We start from the raw sequence: 16,422 nt of genomic DNA on the forward strand, positions 1-16,422 counted from the left end.
TTTTTTTTTTTTTTTTGTAAAGCACTACTATGCCTGTCAAAATGTTGTTTAAAAAAAAAAGCCCTATTTTTGTACATGACTCACCTTTTTTCTGTCTGAGGTTGTGCCCGTCATGATAGGTGGCCGTGCTGAACGCCGTCCTGCCCTCTGTGCACCTGCCGGGTCGGCACTGTCACGATGCCCTCTTTTATCCCCGTAGCTTTCCTCACGGCTTCCCGAGCAGGCGGACTTTGTTCTCCCGGCGTTGAGGCGGTGCGCGTATTTATATGACTGTTCTGTCAGTTGTGATCTGACGCTGAATTCGGGTTCTTTGCAGGACTTGTATGGTGTGTGTGTTTTGGTTTGTTTTTTCAAGTTTTAATGTAAAGAAACTTGTCAGCAGCAGGCGTCGGCCCGGCTGTGTTCATGTGTGTGTTTCGTGTAGGGGCCAAGTAGCTGGCAAGGGTGGCACACCTCCCAGGACCCCTCAGTACCTGCTGGGAACTGGAGGCGTCACCTTTCTGTGGGCATGAGGCGGGGGGACTCAGTGACACCGTTATGGAGTGCCTTGAATTCTCCAGCCAGAAGAAACAATGCTGGAGGGGAATGGAGGGGGAATGGAATGGGTCTTAGAATCTTGCAGCATGAATTGGCTGTCATCGTAAAGGCAGGACCTGCCGCTGGAGAGAGTAGCTTTAATCAGAAATGGCCAAGAGAAGCAGGAGCTCCTCACGCTGACAGTGCAGCCCTGGGGTCTGTCAGTGCTGGGCAGGCGGCAGCTGTGTGCAGGGCTTCCAGAAGGACAAAGGCTCACCGCCTGTTGTCAGGGCTTCCAGAAAGTGGTTCTTTTTATTTTTACTTTTATTTTTATTTTTATTGCAAAGTCAGAAGGAGAGACAGAGAGGAAGATCTTCCTTCCAGTGATTCACTCCCCAAGTGGCTGGAGCTGCGCCAATCCTAAGCCAGGAGCCAGGAGCTTCTTCTAGGTCTCCCATGCAGGTACAGATCCCAAGGCTTTCCCAGGCCACAATTGGGGAGCTGGGTGGGAATCAGGGCTGCTGAGGTACGAACCAGCACCCATATGGGATCCTAGCATGTTCAAGGTGAGGACTTTAGCTGCTAGGCTACTGCGCTGGGCCCCAGAAGGTGATTCTAACACTGGGACCAGGGAGACGCCCAGCAGAGGCCACTTGTACCCCTAGCAGGTGGTTTAAGTCCTCCGAGTGGGGTGCTGCATGCACTGGGTACTAAGTGCACCCTCACCCTGGCCATCGCGAACTACGCCTAAATTTACTGTCTGTGCCCTGTATGGGACAGATGCTAGCAACAGGTGGAAACAGCTGACCAGGGCTGGGCCAGGGTGTCCGTCCGTCTGCCTCTTTCTCACACACTTGCTGTCAGCTCATTCTCTTAATAAGGATTCATTCATTCATGTTCCCACCAATAATTCTGGTGCTGGGGGGAGGCAGGGTGTGGGGCAGCAGGACGTAGTGGCAAGAGCAGTGGCAGCCCCTTGGTGTTTGGTGGCTGGCCGCACGCCTGCAGCTGATGGGGAATACAGGGGTGGGGCCGCTGGCCTGATCCCTCCACTGCAGGGAGCATCTCGGAGACATGGACTTGCACACCTCCATCGGATGTGGGGGCTGCAGGTGGTGGGGGGCTCTAGCGGGATCCCTGGCCCTCTCCAAGCTGCTGTCTGATACCTGGGTCTCCTTGGCTCCAGTGCAACCATTCCTTCCTGAGACCCACCTGATCTGTGCCCTCCATCCTGTGCCCTTGGGCAGGGTTGCAATCACCCGCTCCCTGAGCTGCACGTGGGAGCAGGGCGACTGTCGGTTGCTGACGTAGTCTCGGTTGTGCTTGGAGTTGGCCGTAAGGCCGGTAGCACAGGGACCACCCACAATGACCCTTGCAGGCCCCTGTAGTTCCGACGCTCTGCTTCTCTGAAATGATGTGCCAGTCAGCGCTGGCGACATAACCACCCCAGAAGTGTCAGCAACCGAGAGCCACAAAGCCTCATTCTTAGTCTACAAGGCAGTTTCCACTTTCCACTCCCGGCCAGTCTGTCCCTGGTTAAAGAGACCAAGCTGTGTCTGGTTCCAGTCCTTGCTGAGATCTGGGAAGATGGCAGCAGGTGGCCCAAGTGCTTGTGCCCCTGCTTCCTGTGTGGGAGACCCGGGTAGAGTTCCCAGTTCCTGATTCGGCCTGGCCCAGCCAGGGCAGTGGTGTGTGTTTGGGGAGTGAACTAGCAGATGGAATATCTCTCCGTCTCCTCTTCTTCCTGTCACTAGCTTTTAAATCAAATACTAACAGTGTTTAAAAAGGAGTGAATATGTTAAAAATGTGAATTTTTAAAAAAGGAGTGAATATTAAGCTACTGGCTTTAATGCCTACCATGTAAATATAACTCATGAACAAATGCCTTTTTTGCAGACTTGGTCAGTTTTATTTGAGAAGTGATGAGAAAGCATTGCCATGCACTGGTTGCCTCCTCAGATGCCCATCTAGTGGTGGGCAAGGCCAAGCCAGAAACCGGAAACTCAGTCCAGGTCTTCTTCTCACTTCATCCAGTCAGTGCTTCCTCCCAGGGTCTGTACTGGCAGGAGCCCGAGCTGGGACTTGAACCCAACAGGCACTCTGTGGTGGGCTGCAGGGCTTCCTAACCAACGTCATCACTGCCCCTCCATCATTCGTAAGAGTGCAGAAATCCTGTGACCATGACCTTCAGAACCACCGCCCCGGGGGTGGGTGCTGTAGCATAGCAGGTGCAGCTGCCACGGGGAATGCCCACATCCCTATGGCTGGGAGCCTGGTCTTCCCACCCAGTGTCTTGCCGACACGCCTGGGAGGCAGCAGGCAGTGAGGACCCAGGAACCATGTGGATCCCTGTCACCCACTGGGAGATCCAAAAGAAGGAGTTCTTGGCTCCTTGCTGTGGCCTGAGCCCACTTGGCTGGTGGGGGCATTTGGGGAGTAAACCAGTGGATGAAAGATCTGTCTCTCTGCCTTTCAAATCAGTCAATCATTAAGAAAACAGAACACTGCTGCTCTGTATTGCAGGGGTGGGTAAGAGAGAGGAAAGCAAATAAAACTTGGCGTAGGGAGACACAGGCCACTGTCCCTGACAGTGGCTCCTCCACTTGGTCCTCTGCCTGCTTCCCGCCAGCCGGGCCATTGAACCCCGGGAGCATCAGCAATACCATGGTTGAGAAGATCTGCGACACCCACACATCCCAGCCCTGTCCTGGGGGCCTACCCTCCTCTCTCCCTACCCACCAAGGCCCTGCCCCCCCTCGCCTGGGCAGCTCCCTAGATGTTACACTCAGCTGGCCCACTGTGGGGGACCCCTCTGGGACCTACAGGGGCTCTGGAAATGTCACTTGCACCCCCCTCAGCTGGGGCTGGCGCCTGAGGCCACCAGGACCCAAGCTCCAGCCTCAGGATGCTGGACAGCACCCGGGGCGGGGTGGGACAGAGCCTGGGAGATGGCATGTGTAGAGGGGGACAGAGCCTGGGAGGTCCCTGCACCCTGTCTGAGGAGCCTTGATGGGTGGGAGGGGGTGAGCTGTCCTAAGAACTTGATCATTTGCCTGCTGCCTCGCAGCATGTGCATGAGCAGGAAGCTGGGGTGGGGACCGGAGCCTAGGCGCCGCAGCTATGGAACCAGCCATCCCAAGTGACACATTCACTGCTCTGACCCCGAGTTAGGTTTTGAAAGCTCACACAGCAAAACATGCAGACGCCAAGACCTGGATCATTAAATATAATATATCCTATGCTGAAAATTTTTTTTGAACAATTCGTTTATTTTACTTAAGAATTACAGAGAGAGAGACAAAGATCTTCCATGTATTGGTTTACTCCCCAAATGGTCTGAAGAGCTGGGCTGGTCTGAAGCCAGGAGCCAGGGGCTTCATCCAGGTCTCCCAAGTGGGTGCAGGGGCCCGGACAGCTAAGGTACTGCCTCCCAGGTGCATCAGCAGGGAGCTGGATTGGAAGTAGAGCAGCTGGGAGTTGAACTGATTCCCTTACGGATACTTGTGACCCTGCCCAACTACTGGGCCACAACATTGACCCCCAAGAAAATTCAATAGTATACTAAGTGTGTGTGTATGTGTGTGTTGGGGGAGGGGCCTGGAAAATGATTGCTAAAAAGACACTGTAAAAATACACACCGGAAAAGGTTGAGAGAAAAAAACTGACTGTGTTGAACTATTTTCCAAAGAGCTACCCAGGAGCTTCTTCTGGGTCTCCCACGCGGGTGCAGTGTCCCAAGGCTTTGGGCCGTCCTTCATTGCTTTCCCAGGCCTCAAGCAGGGAGCTGGATGGGAAGTGGGGCTGCTTGGGATTAGAACCAGCGCCCATATGGGATGTCAGCGATTAAAGGTAGAAAATAGCCTATTGAGCCATTGTGCTGCCCTCCTCCCCCAAATAAATACATTAAAAATTTTTTTGTTTAGGATCTATTTTGTTTTTATTGAAAAGGCAGATCTACAAAGAAAAGGAGATAGAAAAAGATCTGGGCCCGGCGGCGTGGCCTAGTGGCTAAAGTCTTCATCTTGGACACACCAGGATCCCATATGGGTGCCGGTTCTAATCTCGGTGGCCCCACTTCCCATCCAGCTCCCTGCTTGTGGCCTGGGAAAGCAGTTGAGGACGGCCCCATAGCTTTGGGACCCTACACCTGCGTGGGAGACTCGGAGGAGGTTCCTGGTTCCCGGCTTCAGATCGGCGCAGCACCGGCTGCTGCGCTCACTTGGGGAGTGAATCATTGGACGGAAGATCTTCTCTGTCTCTCCTCTTCTCTGCACATCTGACTTTGTAATAAAAATAAATAAATCTTAAAAAAAAAAAAAAGAAAAATCTGTCCATTAGTTCATTCCCCAAGTGGCCACAATAACCAGAGCTGAGCTGATCAGGAGCCAGGAACTTCTTCCAGGTCTCCCACGCAGGTGCAGGATCTCAAGGTTTTGGGCTGTCCTCGATTTCTTTCCCAGGCCACAAGCAGGGAGCTGGATGCAAAGTGAAGTAGCTGGGATTGGAACTGGTGCCCATTGAGGATCCTGGCACTTGCAGGGCAAGGATTTAGCCACTAGGGTATTGTTCTGGGCCTATAAATAAAATTTTAATGCAAAAGAGTAACCAACTGACAGAGAACCCCTGGACCAGTCCCCTACTCAGTTCCTGGATTTCCTGGAGGGAGTAAGGGGACAGTGGCCGGGCCAGATGGAAGGGAAGCAGAGGGGAGCCAGGATCCAGAGAAGCACCCTCCCTGGGGGGAGGCGCGGGAGACCAGGAGAAAGCTCATGGTTCCCGGCTTCAGACTGGCCCAGCTTTTTCTGTCTCTCCTCTTTCAGATAAATAAACAAAGCTATAGTAATAAAAAAACGTGGTGGTGGCGTAGAGACAAATCATGTAGACCCAAGGAGTTGACTGAAGAGCCCAGAAATAAACTTTCTTATCCATAATCAGATGACATGTGACGTCTGAGAGGGTACCATGGCGTCCATGGTGAGGGGTGGGCAGTCTCTGACAAATGGTGCTGGGAGTACTGGCTAAGAAGGAAGCTGGCAGGCCTGGCATGATGGCGCGGTGGCTAAATCCTCCCCTTGCAAGCGCCAGTATCCCATATGGGTTCCAGTTCGTGTCCTGGCTGCTCCACTTCCCATCCAGCTCCTTACTTGTGGCCTGGGAAAGCACTGGAGGATGGCCCAAAGCTTTGGGATTCTACACCCGTGTGGGAGACCCAGAAGAGGTTCTTGGCTCCTGGCTTTAGACTTGCTCAGGTCCAGCTATTGTGGACACTGGGGAGTGAACCAGCAGATGGAAGATCTTTCTCTGTCTCTCCTTCTCTCTGTAAATCTGTCTTTCCAATAAAAAGAAAGAAGTCTTAAAAAGAATGAAGCTGGCCCCTTCTCTGCAACACACACAGAATTTCACTCCAACTTCCTCAAAGATTTAAACAGGAGAACTGAGCTCTAAAACTCTCAGAAGTAACGTAGGGAAGTTTCCTGACATTGGACTTGGCAATGGGCCCTTGGCTAGAACACCAAAGCAAAAGCAATAAATAGATTGGGGTTTGGGGGAGAATAATGGACTTCATCTAAAGCAGATTTCCTATACCCATCTGCAAACATGCAGCCCACAGAAGGAGAGCCAGTTACTGTACAAATCAGGTATCTGAGATCTATGAATGGCACATTGCCTAGTACGGACACTGCTTGGATAACGAAACAGCTGTTGGTGAGCTCCTGGGGATGCCTTTGTGTCCTGCTGGTAATGGGGAGGGAGGGTGCACAGCTGTGTGCCCCCCAAAATGAAACAGAACTAGGGTCTTGAGAGGGCACCTTCTGTTCACAGCAGCAGGCTGGCACACTAGCCAAATGTGGAAACCACCCGCATGGCTGTCAGCAAAGGCAGGCGCAGACCAAATGCGGAATTCTGGGACATGCCCAGCTCTCCCAGGAGATTGACCGGGCGGTGGCTCCCAGGGTCCGGAGCACCTGGGAGCTGGGGCGTTGCCACGGAGTGGGTGCAGAAGACGCAACACCTGGGAGAGAGTTAACGGTGCTGGGACACAGGGCGCTCAGGCTGGAGCGCGGGGAGGTGGGCGGGTTGGGCTTCCTGACTGCACCTACCACAGCTCACCCCACTCTTGTCTCCCGTGCCCCATCAGGGAGAACATTGGCCCACCTGGGGTCCAACCTCAGGACTGAGGGGCGGGGCCGGGGGCTGGTGCAGCTAACTGGGACTCCAGCAGAGGCCACCGGAAGGGGCCGGGCAGGAGCTGAGTTAGGTCCACCGCCTCCTGCCTCAGCAGGTGCCTGAGTCCCGCCCACCGCTCCGGTCCAGGACGGGGGCGCTCCCTCCCGGGCCTCCTCAATGCTGCAGGCCTTCAGCGCTAGGGCTGAAAACGAGGTCTTGGGCCTGGAGGAGGCCGCAGCCCTCTCCCTCCCTGGCTCGTGGGAAAAGCACTCCATGCAAGGTGTGCGTGGGCCAGCAGCTCACAGCACCAGTTCCACATTTCACAGGCCTTGGAAGACTGCGGTGACAGCCCAGCGCCTGGCTGCCTGCCACCCACGAGGGAGACCTGGACTTAGTTCCTGGTTGTTTTGTCTTGGGCCTCAGTACCCTCCCTTCCCACCCCCAGCCCAGTTTGGGGAATGAACCAACCAAACAGCCCTTGCTTCCTGTTCATCTGTCTTGGGCTCTAAATCTGCTTCTCTAGGTCTCAAATTAAAAAAAAAAAAAAAGTTTGCAGAAGCAAAATTAAAACATCAAGTGGGGACCAGTGTTTTGGGGCAGTGGGCTAAGTGGCTGCCTGCAACACCCCAGCATCCTATGTGAATAGTGTTGGGGCCCTGGCTGCTGCACTTCTCATCCAGTACCTGAGGAGGCAGCAGCAGATGGCCCAGGCACTTGGGCCAATGCCTCTCATGGGAGACACCCAGAACGGGGTTCCAGGCTCCTGGCTTCGGCCTGGCATGTCCAGCCGTGACTACTGGGGGAGCAAGCCATGGGATGGAAGTGCACTCTCTCTCTTTGTAACTCCTTCAGATAATCACCAAAAACCCAAAGCTTTCAAAATCCACACACTCAAGGAGACATCTGGAAGTTCATGAAGAAAGAGTATTAAGCAAAAACTGGACATGGGTTTCAAACTTCAGGGGCTCCAAACTCTGCTTTCCCCTAGACTTACTGAAGCTGCTCTTGAATTCCTGAAGGGAGTGGGGGGATCCCGGGGAGAGAAGCCCCTAACCCAGCTGCGTGAGAACTTTGGATCCATCCAGCAGCAAGGGCACGCCCAGGGAAGGGGCCAGCAGCACTCTGTGTGCTCTGGAGGGAGCGGTTACGGGGGGTGGGTGCCTCATGGATCCTGCAGGGTCAAGCTTCTCTTCCTGCCCCTGCCATGGGGGCCGCTGTGGTCACCAACGCACCCATGGGGCTGTGGTGCTCACTCTGGGCTATACGCCCTGCCGCAGGTCGCCAAGGTCCTGCTGTCGGGACCCATGGTAGCAGGTGCGGCTGGCAGGCTCCCACTGGACCTGTAGTACAGTCTGTGTGCCTAGTAGGCCCCTGCCTCAGGCCTCGGAGCCGCACTCTCTGCCCCCACCTCATCCATCTCTAACTTCAGATCCCTGTTGCCTCTTCTGGCTGCACAGACCCCAAAGCTCCAAACACTAAGACCCCCGGCACCCTCCTAAGGCAGACACATCCCTCCCAGATGCACTGGCTCCCCACTCAGCGTCGCAGAGGATGAGGACACACGCTGGAGAGTCCCTTGGACTGGCAGCTTCTCGCCTGGGCCAAAGCAGCACCCAAACCTGCAACTCCACTGCTGGGGCACCAGCTCACACCGTGTCTGTGCTTGTATCTTCCGCTTGGTGGCGCTGCTGGGCCACCGTTCCCAGACTTGCAGGAACGTGGTTTTTGCCTCCCTGTTGTCCACTCCTCCTTCTTGTACCGTGGCGAAGAGACACCCGTAGGTGAGACTTGGTGGCTCTAAACTGCTGCCTGCTAAGCGCACAGCATGGATTGGATAATTGCTGTAGACCCCTCCCGGACAAGCTGGCCCGAGCCAGTTACAGCACTTGTTTGCAAAGCTGTGGGTTAGCAGAGTCTTACAGAGGATTGAGAGGGGCATGATGGGCAGGTGCGCAGGTCCCGGCCGCTCTGCCCCTTGCGAGCATGGTCATCCTCCAGCTGGCCAGCCATGGCTGGCTGTGGCATTCTGCTGATGGTAAATGGGCTCTGGCCAGTGCAGTGGTCCCAATGCCAGTGGCTGTCAGGCTGCTTGTTCCTATATTAGCAACATCCTCCAGACAGGATCTAGCCTCAGTATATCCCCAACAGGGCCTGGTGTGATGACTCAGTGGCTAAATCCTCCCCTTGTGTGTGCTGAGATCACATATGGGCACCAGTTCCTGTCCCGGCTGCTCTACTTGCTATCCAGCTCCCTGCTTGTGGCCTGGGAAAAACAGCTGATAATGGTTGAAGTCTTGGGACCCTGCACCCACGTGAGATACCCTAAAGAAGCTCCTAGCTTCAGATCAGCTCAGTTCTGGCTACTGCGGCCACTTGGGGAGTGAACCAGCAGATGCAAGATCTTTCTGTAAATCTGCCTTTCCAATAAAAATAAATCTTAAAAAAAAATTCCCCACAGAGGGAACAAAGGCCCTCGGGAGTGTCACCACCTGAGACCCAAGGTGGGTGGCTGGAACTAATGGCCCTTACCACTGTCCCTGCCCCAATTTGGGGGGGGGGCTCATCTTAGTAAGAGGCTGGGCTGCTGTCATCACGGCAGGGTGGGGACTGTGAGGTGAAGGAGGGATGGAGCAAGGGAGGCTGAGGGCCCAGGGCCTGAGGAGGCCATACCACAGGCCTCAGGGTGGCTGCAACCCAGGAACACAGCAGTCCCCATGGGACTTCCTGGCCACCAACCTCAATCTGGGGTAGTGGGAGCCTGGCAGGAAACTCAGGTCAGCAGCGGGTTGGGGTGGAGGTACACTGTGGCATAGTGGATCAAGCCTTCACCTGTGGCACCAGCATCCCACATGGGCACCAGTTTTGAGTCCCCACTGCTCCACTTCTCATGCTGATGTGCCTGGGAAAACAGTGGAGGACGGCCCAAGTGCTTGGGCCCCTGCCACCCACATGGGAGACCCAGAAGAAACTCCCGACTTCCCAACAGCCCAGCTCTGGCTGTTATGGCCATTTGGGGAGTGAGCCAGGCATCAGCCTTGCCCAGTACTGAGAGGCCAAGATGTGTCCAGGGCAAAGAAGGGATGTGAGTTCAGCGGTGTGGGGCAGCTGGACACTAGGGACATGCTGTCCTGTCTCACTGGGGACTGGCAGCTGAGTCCACACGCACACCAGGCCCTCTGCCTCCCTGTGGGGCGGGGGAGCGGTCCCCACCTTCACACATTCCCACCCACCTAGGCCAGGGAGCTGCTCTGCCTCAGGGCTCAGGAGGGGGCAGTGTTGTACAGGGTCCTGGACGCCACAGCTGCAGAGAGCAGATGGTAACATCTGCTCTCTGCGGGACAGATCCCTAGTGGGCTACAGCCGGCGAAGGGACCCTGGCCCACGCTGAGACACATACTCGGGCCTTGCGGGTCACGGGGTGAGGGGTGTGGTCTTGGTTCCAGACGCTCAAGCGCACTCAGCTTACACCGCCCAGGCCCCGCAGGAGCCACGCCCATCTGAGAACCACAGGTGCACACAGTGTCACAGCGGCTTTTATTGGTGTGGGGTCGCAGTGAGGGTCCCTGCTTCAGCATACAAGCAACTCCCAGGGCATAGTCTCAGGCGCACCTGACAGGGAGCAGTGCCCAGGGTGTGGGATCTGAGAGAAACTGCCAAGGTCACCAACCACTCTCGTGCCCAACACGTGTCGCTCCTCACATCTGAGGGGCTGCTGCCTCTGAGCCGCCCTCTGCAGCTGCCATGTGTCCAACGAGGCCATGGTATGCAGGGTTGACATCTCTGAGCGGTGCATGTCACATCTGCAGGCTGACACCCTCCGCCCCCTCACACAGGTGAGGGCCAAGGCCTCTGCATGCAGGCTTCCGCCGCTTAGGGAGATGACACCTCCACCTCCCAGGACCCTTACTCCAAACGACACAGACCCTTCCCCCAAAAACTGCCCGGTGATTCTGCAGGAGCCATGGGGGTGCTCCCATTGGGGGCTTTGCTAGGCAAGTAGGGAGGCACAGGCGTGAGCCAGGACACAGGAAGAGAGCAGCCCTGCAGTGGCTCCAGGCTCCCAGCCGCTGGGGGCTACAGACACACACACAGCTAGGTGGCTGGCGGACCTGCACCTGCTTTCTCAGAGTGGTCACCTTCAAACAGCTACACAGTGTCAGGGAAACCTAACCTTTCACTCTCCCCAGCGGGGGTCTCCCGAGGTCACTCTGGACCATTGCTGTGAACCTGCCAGTCATGCTGGAGTGCTGTCTCAGGCCACTGGCCCCCTAGGCAGAGCCGAGGGTGGGTGGCAGAACCCTGCATACCTGTGCCAGCCGCTTCCTGCCAGGGTTAGAATGGACGGGTTGGAGACCTGCTGGCTGCCCTGGCAGCCTCTCTCCCTCTGCACCCTTGCCCGGGCCACCGAAGTGGCCGCCATTCTCTCAGGGCCGTTGGCTCCCTGTCACCCGCACAGCCCTGCCTTCTTTTTGTCATTTCCCCTGGGGGATGGGCAGCCATTAGAGCAGCCCTGGGGACAGCGCCAGGAGTCCCTTCCAAGTGGTTGGCGGGTGTGCCAGGACATTGGGTTCAGCTGCAGGTGAACTAAAGCCCCTGTCAGCCACCTACTTGGAAGGAACACAGGAATCTGAAGATGCAAAAGTCTTGGGGCGTCTCTGATGACGTCATTCCTGAGCTGTGTCGAGTGTTGGCAGAAAGAGTGGCGCCCCCTCCTAAGCTGGACAGGAAATGGCTGTCCCAGCTCATGCTGACACCCGCAGTGCAGGTGCTCGGCCCACCAGAGCAAGGGGGCAGCAGCCCCGGCAGAGGGTCCCCAGGGCCTCCCTGACCCCCCGGCCACTGAGGAGGCCCCTTCATTCTGAAGTCTCCCAGCTAAAGTGGGTTAACTCTGCGTGTTGATATTACACTGGGATGCTTCTACGCTCTTCTATATACAGATTACAGTTAACAGCCAGATTTTTCGGTGGGGGGGGAGCCAAATGGGAGAAAAGTTCTAGGAAACATGTTTAAACTGACCACCCTGTTTCTAACACAACTCAAGTCCCTTCAGTCTGCTGTTTAAGGCTCTGCTACCCTGTGGCACACACACAACTTCTTTCTCACCCACTACATCTGCCCCTACATCCATCCTGAAGGCGTTTTCTTTTGCTGTTTGCCGGTTTGTAAGCTCTACATGTACCCAGCTGCTAGGGATAGAAAATGAGCCATGATGCAAACGGGCACGGGCATGGGGCTCTGTTGTGCTGCACTGCACCACCTGAGCCCAGGTGCCCGGTGGTCTGCCTCTCCCACCTGGCTGGGGAGCCACATCCAGCCGCGGGAACCACTAGGAGCCTCTCCACTGCACAGCCACAGGACAGGCCACGGTGCAGGAGACAGCTGCCACGGGAGGCGGAGCCACCTGAAAACACGGCAGCCAGCCCACTCCTCCACCGTTCTCGTTGCTATTCGCTAGGCCTTCATGTAAACCGGGACGATTCAGACAACCAACCAGTCCAGGAAATCAAGTCTAAGAGACTTACAAATACCCTCTGTATTCTAAACTTCTCTTTAGCAAACACTGGGAAAAAACACCTGCCTTCAATCTACCTACAGAGGGTCCATGTTAGCTTTCCAAATTCCTGATTCCAGGAAATGTCTGGGCAAAACGAATTTCCCCAGCAGGAGCTCAGAGCCAGTCCCAGACCACACAGCCGGCAGGCCTTCGCCCCGGCCGTGAGCAGCCGCAGCCGCAGCCGCTAGGGGGAGCCACGAGCTCGGAGGAAACTCGCAGGGAGAGCCAGGCTCAGGGCAGCCGGCGCCACCAGATCGCTCCAGGCGGACGGAAAGTCAAATCTAGGCAGAGATTCTTGTCTACTGGCACAGGACGAGCTGCTGCGGAGTCCAACACATTCAGCTGAACCGGATTCTGGGACGGACTGCTGGCAGGGGGAGGCTTCCGGTCAGAGCTCGGTGGTCAGTAAGCACCTGGGCTTCAGGGCGGCCTCTTCCGCCAGGGCGGGGGTTGAGCTGGAAGGAAGAAAGGGCGGTTACTGGGCTAGGCGGGGTGACCAGGGAGGCTTCATGTCTAAGCACGCCTGCACTGCATGCTCAGAGTGGGTGGAAGGACTGGGAGGAAGAGTTTCCTGGATGACTGACACTCTGTTCATTTGACAATGAGACGCGCACTCACACTTCCGGAGTAACAGGTGCCCAGCCTACTTCCAGGGTTCCCTAAAGGGTCACACGCATTGTGCTGGCCAGACGGTGACCCCTGGGGAATCCCAGGGGAAGTGGGCAGGGATGTGCTGGACGCGCCCACTGTCTCTGACAGCGGCCCGAGCTCCCACACCAGTGAATCCACTCTGATTCTGCAGGTGGTGAACCACATGACCTCGGGTGCTAGGGTACAGCCCCGTCTACTTAGGGTTGAAGTCGTAACACATGGCTGGCAGTGTCCGGGGTCGGCCTGTAGTCATTTGCCCCACCGCTCTGCACTCTGGCCATGCAGTCCTCAGGACGGCTGCAGCTGTCTTAGGATCCTGCCCTGCATAGCTGTGGGCAAGGCTGTGGCTGCCTTGCCCGGGGCAGCCCCTCGGCAGGGCAGCCTGGGAAGGGTGTGATGTAGAGAAACCAGCTCCCTCTTCCCTCATCAGTTCACCCAAAGGCAACTTCCAGCAGGAAAGTGTCTCCTTTTGGGAATTCCAGAGGCTTGGTTTCAAGGGCTGCCTCCTGGCAGCTGCCCCGGGGCCTGCACCTGGGTGCCAGCCCCCCTCCACCTCCCCGACTGCCTCAGGGTGGTCTAGTTTCTTCCACGAGAGCAGAGTTATGTCCTTGAAACGGGCCTGAACCAGCTGAACCAGGATCCCCTCAGGCCCCAGGTGCCCAGCTTCCCTCCCTTCTTTGAGGGTGTGGTACCAGAAGATTCTAATTGGTGGCTTCATGAGGTCATTTGCTTCCTGAGTAGATAACACCAGGGGCTTCTCTCAGGGGAATTCCAGGCCTGGGGCAGGAAGTAATCGCCACCAGCATGCACACACGTTGAGCTGCCTGAGGCCACCTGGGCCAGAAAACACTCCCCCCCAGGACAGCACTGCTGACCAGGGCTGACCTGGTAACCAGGGCAGGCAGACCCTTCACCTGGCAGGAGGCCACACCCAGCTGTCCCTGTCCTTTGTTCCCCTTATTCCTCACTGCCCCTGCCTTCTGTCTCTTTAAAAGCCCCAAAGCACCACCACGGGCCAGATGCAGAAAGTCTGCTACAGCTCTCCTCTGTCAATGGAGTCAACTTTCCTTTGCCCTCCACTGTTTGCTCTGGGATGGTGGGCAGTCTGGGTTTGAGGAGCCCCTTCCCCTCCACTGGGGCTGCTGTGCTCAGTGGACTTGCCAGGTCAGTCATGCAAGGCAGTATCTTCTCTAACCTCAGATATCATCTTTCAGGAAGTGGTCTACCTTCCACTCCTCGCCCACCCCACACCCCTGGGCACTGTGGAAGCTGCAGAGGCCTGGGCAGGGAGGAAGTGCTCACCAAGTCCTGGGGAGCCCACAGGCAGCTTCCAGGCTACTTGCCCGAGGCATGCGGGCACACAGGCCAGGAGCTGCGAGCCTTGCTTCTCCAGGTGTCAGGCCCCTTGCTTCCTCACCTGTGGCATGCGTGCAAGGTCAACAGGACTCTGGGCGCTGAGAAAAAAAGCCAGGCTGGAAACCTCATCCTTTTCCAGTTAAGCCTCCCTGATACTTCAGAATTTTACTCCTAATGGAAACTTCTAAACCCGGGGCCTGGCTTGCCTGGCTCCTCCAAGGCCCTATTCCTCTACCTGACCTGGCTGAGGCCACCCCCTGGGGTCCACACTCCCACCGTACCTCCTCTCCCTGATGGGGAGGGCAGCTAACAGATCACAGCAAAGGGATGGGGTGTCACTTCTGTGATGAGACCACACAGGCTCTGAGTTTTGTCTTGCCAGCCAATTCCATTGCTTGGAGGGGTAAGTGAGTAGGCTGCAGGGGTGTGTGAGGCTTAGGGGGAAGCCGTGTCCTTCAGCTGCAGCCCTGCCACCAACCACGACCGGAGGAGGCCCTCCCTCCAACCACAGAGCCTTGAGAATCTGGTCGTGTCTAGTCGTGACAGACCCTGACCCACAGGACCCAGGGCAGCTGTGTCTGGATTCTGGACGCACAGGAAATGAGCTTACGGCTGTCTGTTGCTTTCAGCTACCGTGCTTGTGACACAGGGACAGACAGCTATCACAGCTACGTTTGTGGGGACTGGTTTACTGCTACGCAGAAGCTGTAGCTCAAGGATTTTCAATGCTCTCTTCTAAAGGCATTTGGCGAGTTTTCAGTTCGACCATGATGCCTACTGTAGCGGCTATAAACATCCTTGTTTATGGCTCTGATGGACACGGGATTCGTATTTTCACCGAGCATGGCCTGAAGAACAGAAGCACCGAATCCCTGGCCGTGCTCAGCCTCGGCCGCCACTGCCAGGCTGGTTTCCCTATGGTCGTTGCAGCGCACACGGACAGCTGCCCCGGGTCCTCACCCACACTCTGTACTACGGGAACTTTCAGCTTCAGCCATTCCAGCGGTGAGCAGCGGGCGTCACACCAGGCTTAGAGTCCGCATTCCTCAATGGCCAGTCACACTGCCCGCTGTCTTATCTGTCCACTGGCCATCCTCTTGTGAATTGCCTGCGTAAGTCTTTTGGCCTTTGGACTGATTCCAGAAGCTCTCTATTCTGTGAGTGAGCCCTTTGTCACGCAGAGGCGGAGGGGAGGGACACCCTAGCACTTGGGAGGCTGCATGCTCTGCCCCTTTCTGTGGCTTTTCCTTTGTGCTTTAGGTCAATGCAATTTCTTAAGTTACCAATTATTCTTGAACAATTAAAATTCTGTGAACTGTTTTACAAAAAATACTTTACCTAAAGATGACAAGGATGGTGACAAACATGTCCTTTGAATCGCTTTTTTGTTTGAGGTTTGAGTTGGATCTGTACTCCACCTGAACAGGTGGTTGTGGATTCCAGGAGGTCGGGTCAAGATGAATTTTGTCACTGAGTTCTAACATCACCGTCATAGGACACACTGTAGTGTGAGCTATGTCAGAGTTAAGAGGCATGTGTTCGGGCCCGGCGGCGTGGCCTAGCAGCTAAAATCCTCGCCTTGAACGCCCCAGGATCCCATATGGGCGCCGGTTCTAATCCTGGCAGCTCCACTTCCCATCCAGCTCCCTGCTTGTGGCCTGGGAAGGCAGTCGAGGACGGCCCAAAGCTTTGGGACCCTGCACCTGTGTGGGAGACCTGGAAGAAGTTCCTGGTTCCTGGCTTCCTATTGGCGCAGTACCGGCCGTTGTGGCTCACTTGGGGAGTGAATCATCGGAAGGAAGATCTTCCTCTCTGTCTCTCCTCCTCTCTGTATATCTGACTTTGTAATAAAAATAAATAAATCTTAAAAAAAAAAAGAGGCATGTGTTCAAAAGTACTACATTTTACAAACAAATGTCCTTTCTAAAAGGATTAAAATTCTAGGGACTGGCATGGTGGTACAGTGAGTTAGGCTGCCACCAGCAATGCTGGCATCATGCATGAGTACCAGTTCGGGTCACAGCTACTCCACTGCCCATCCAGTTCCCCACTGCTGACCTGTAGAAAAGCAGAGGCAGATGGTTCACCCCCATGTGAGACCCACAAGGAGTTTAGGGCTCCTGGCTTATATCTAAGGTCTGTTCTAGCCTTAGATATTACAGCTGTTCAGGGAGTGA

At 55.7% G+C, this 16,422-nt stretch overlaps 1 protein-coding gene across 1 annotated transcript in view; it reads right to left on the bottom strand.

Moving 5' to 3' along the window:
• Positions 1-12,415: 12,415 nt before the first annotated feature.
• EPB41L5 (erythrocyte membrane protein band 4.1 like 5) overlaps positions 12,416-16,422 on the bottom strand; it is a 108,851-nt gene continuing 104,844 nt past the window's right edge. Inside the window, exon 25 of the mRNA XM_058664187.1 lies at positions 12,416-12,693. Coding sequence (XP_058520170.1) covers positions 12,627-12,693 — 67 coding nt within the window. The 3' untranslated portion in view covers positions 12,416-12,626. The remainder of the gene's footprint in view (positions 12,694-16,422) is intronic.

Source organism: Ochotona princeps, chromosome 5 (assembly GCF_030435755.1).
Source record: "Ochotona princeps isolate mOchPri1 chromosome 5, mOchPri1.hap1, whole genome shotgun sequence".
NCBI classification, from domain to species: Eukaryota; Metazoa; Chordata; class Mammalia; order Lagomorpha; family Ochotonidae; genus Ochotona; species Ochotona princeps.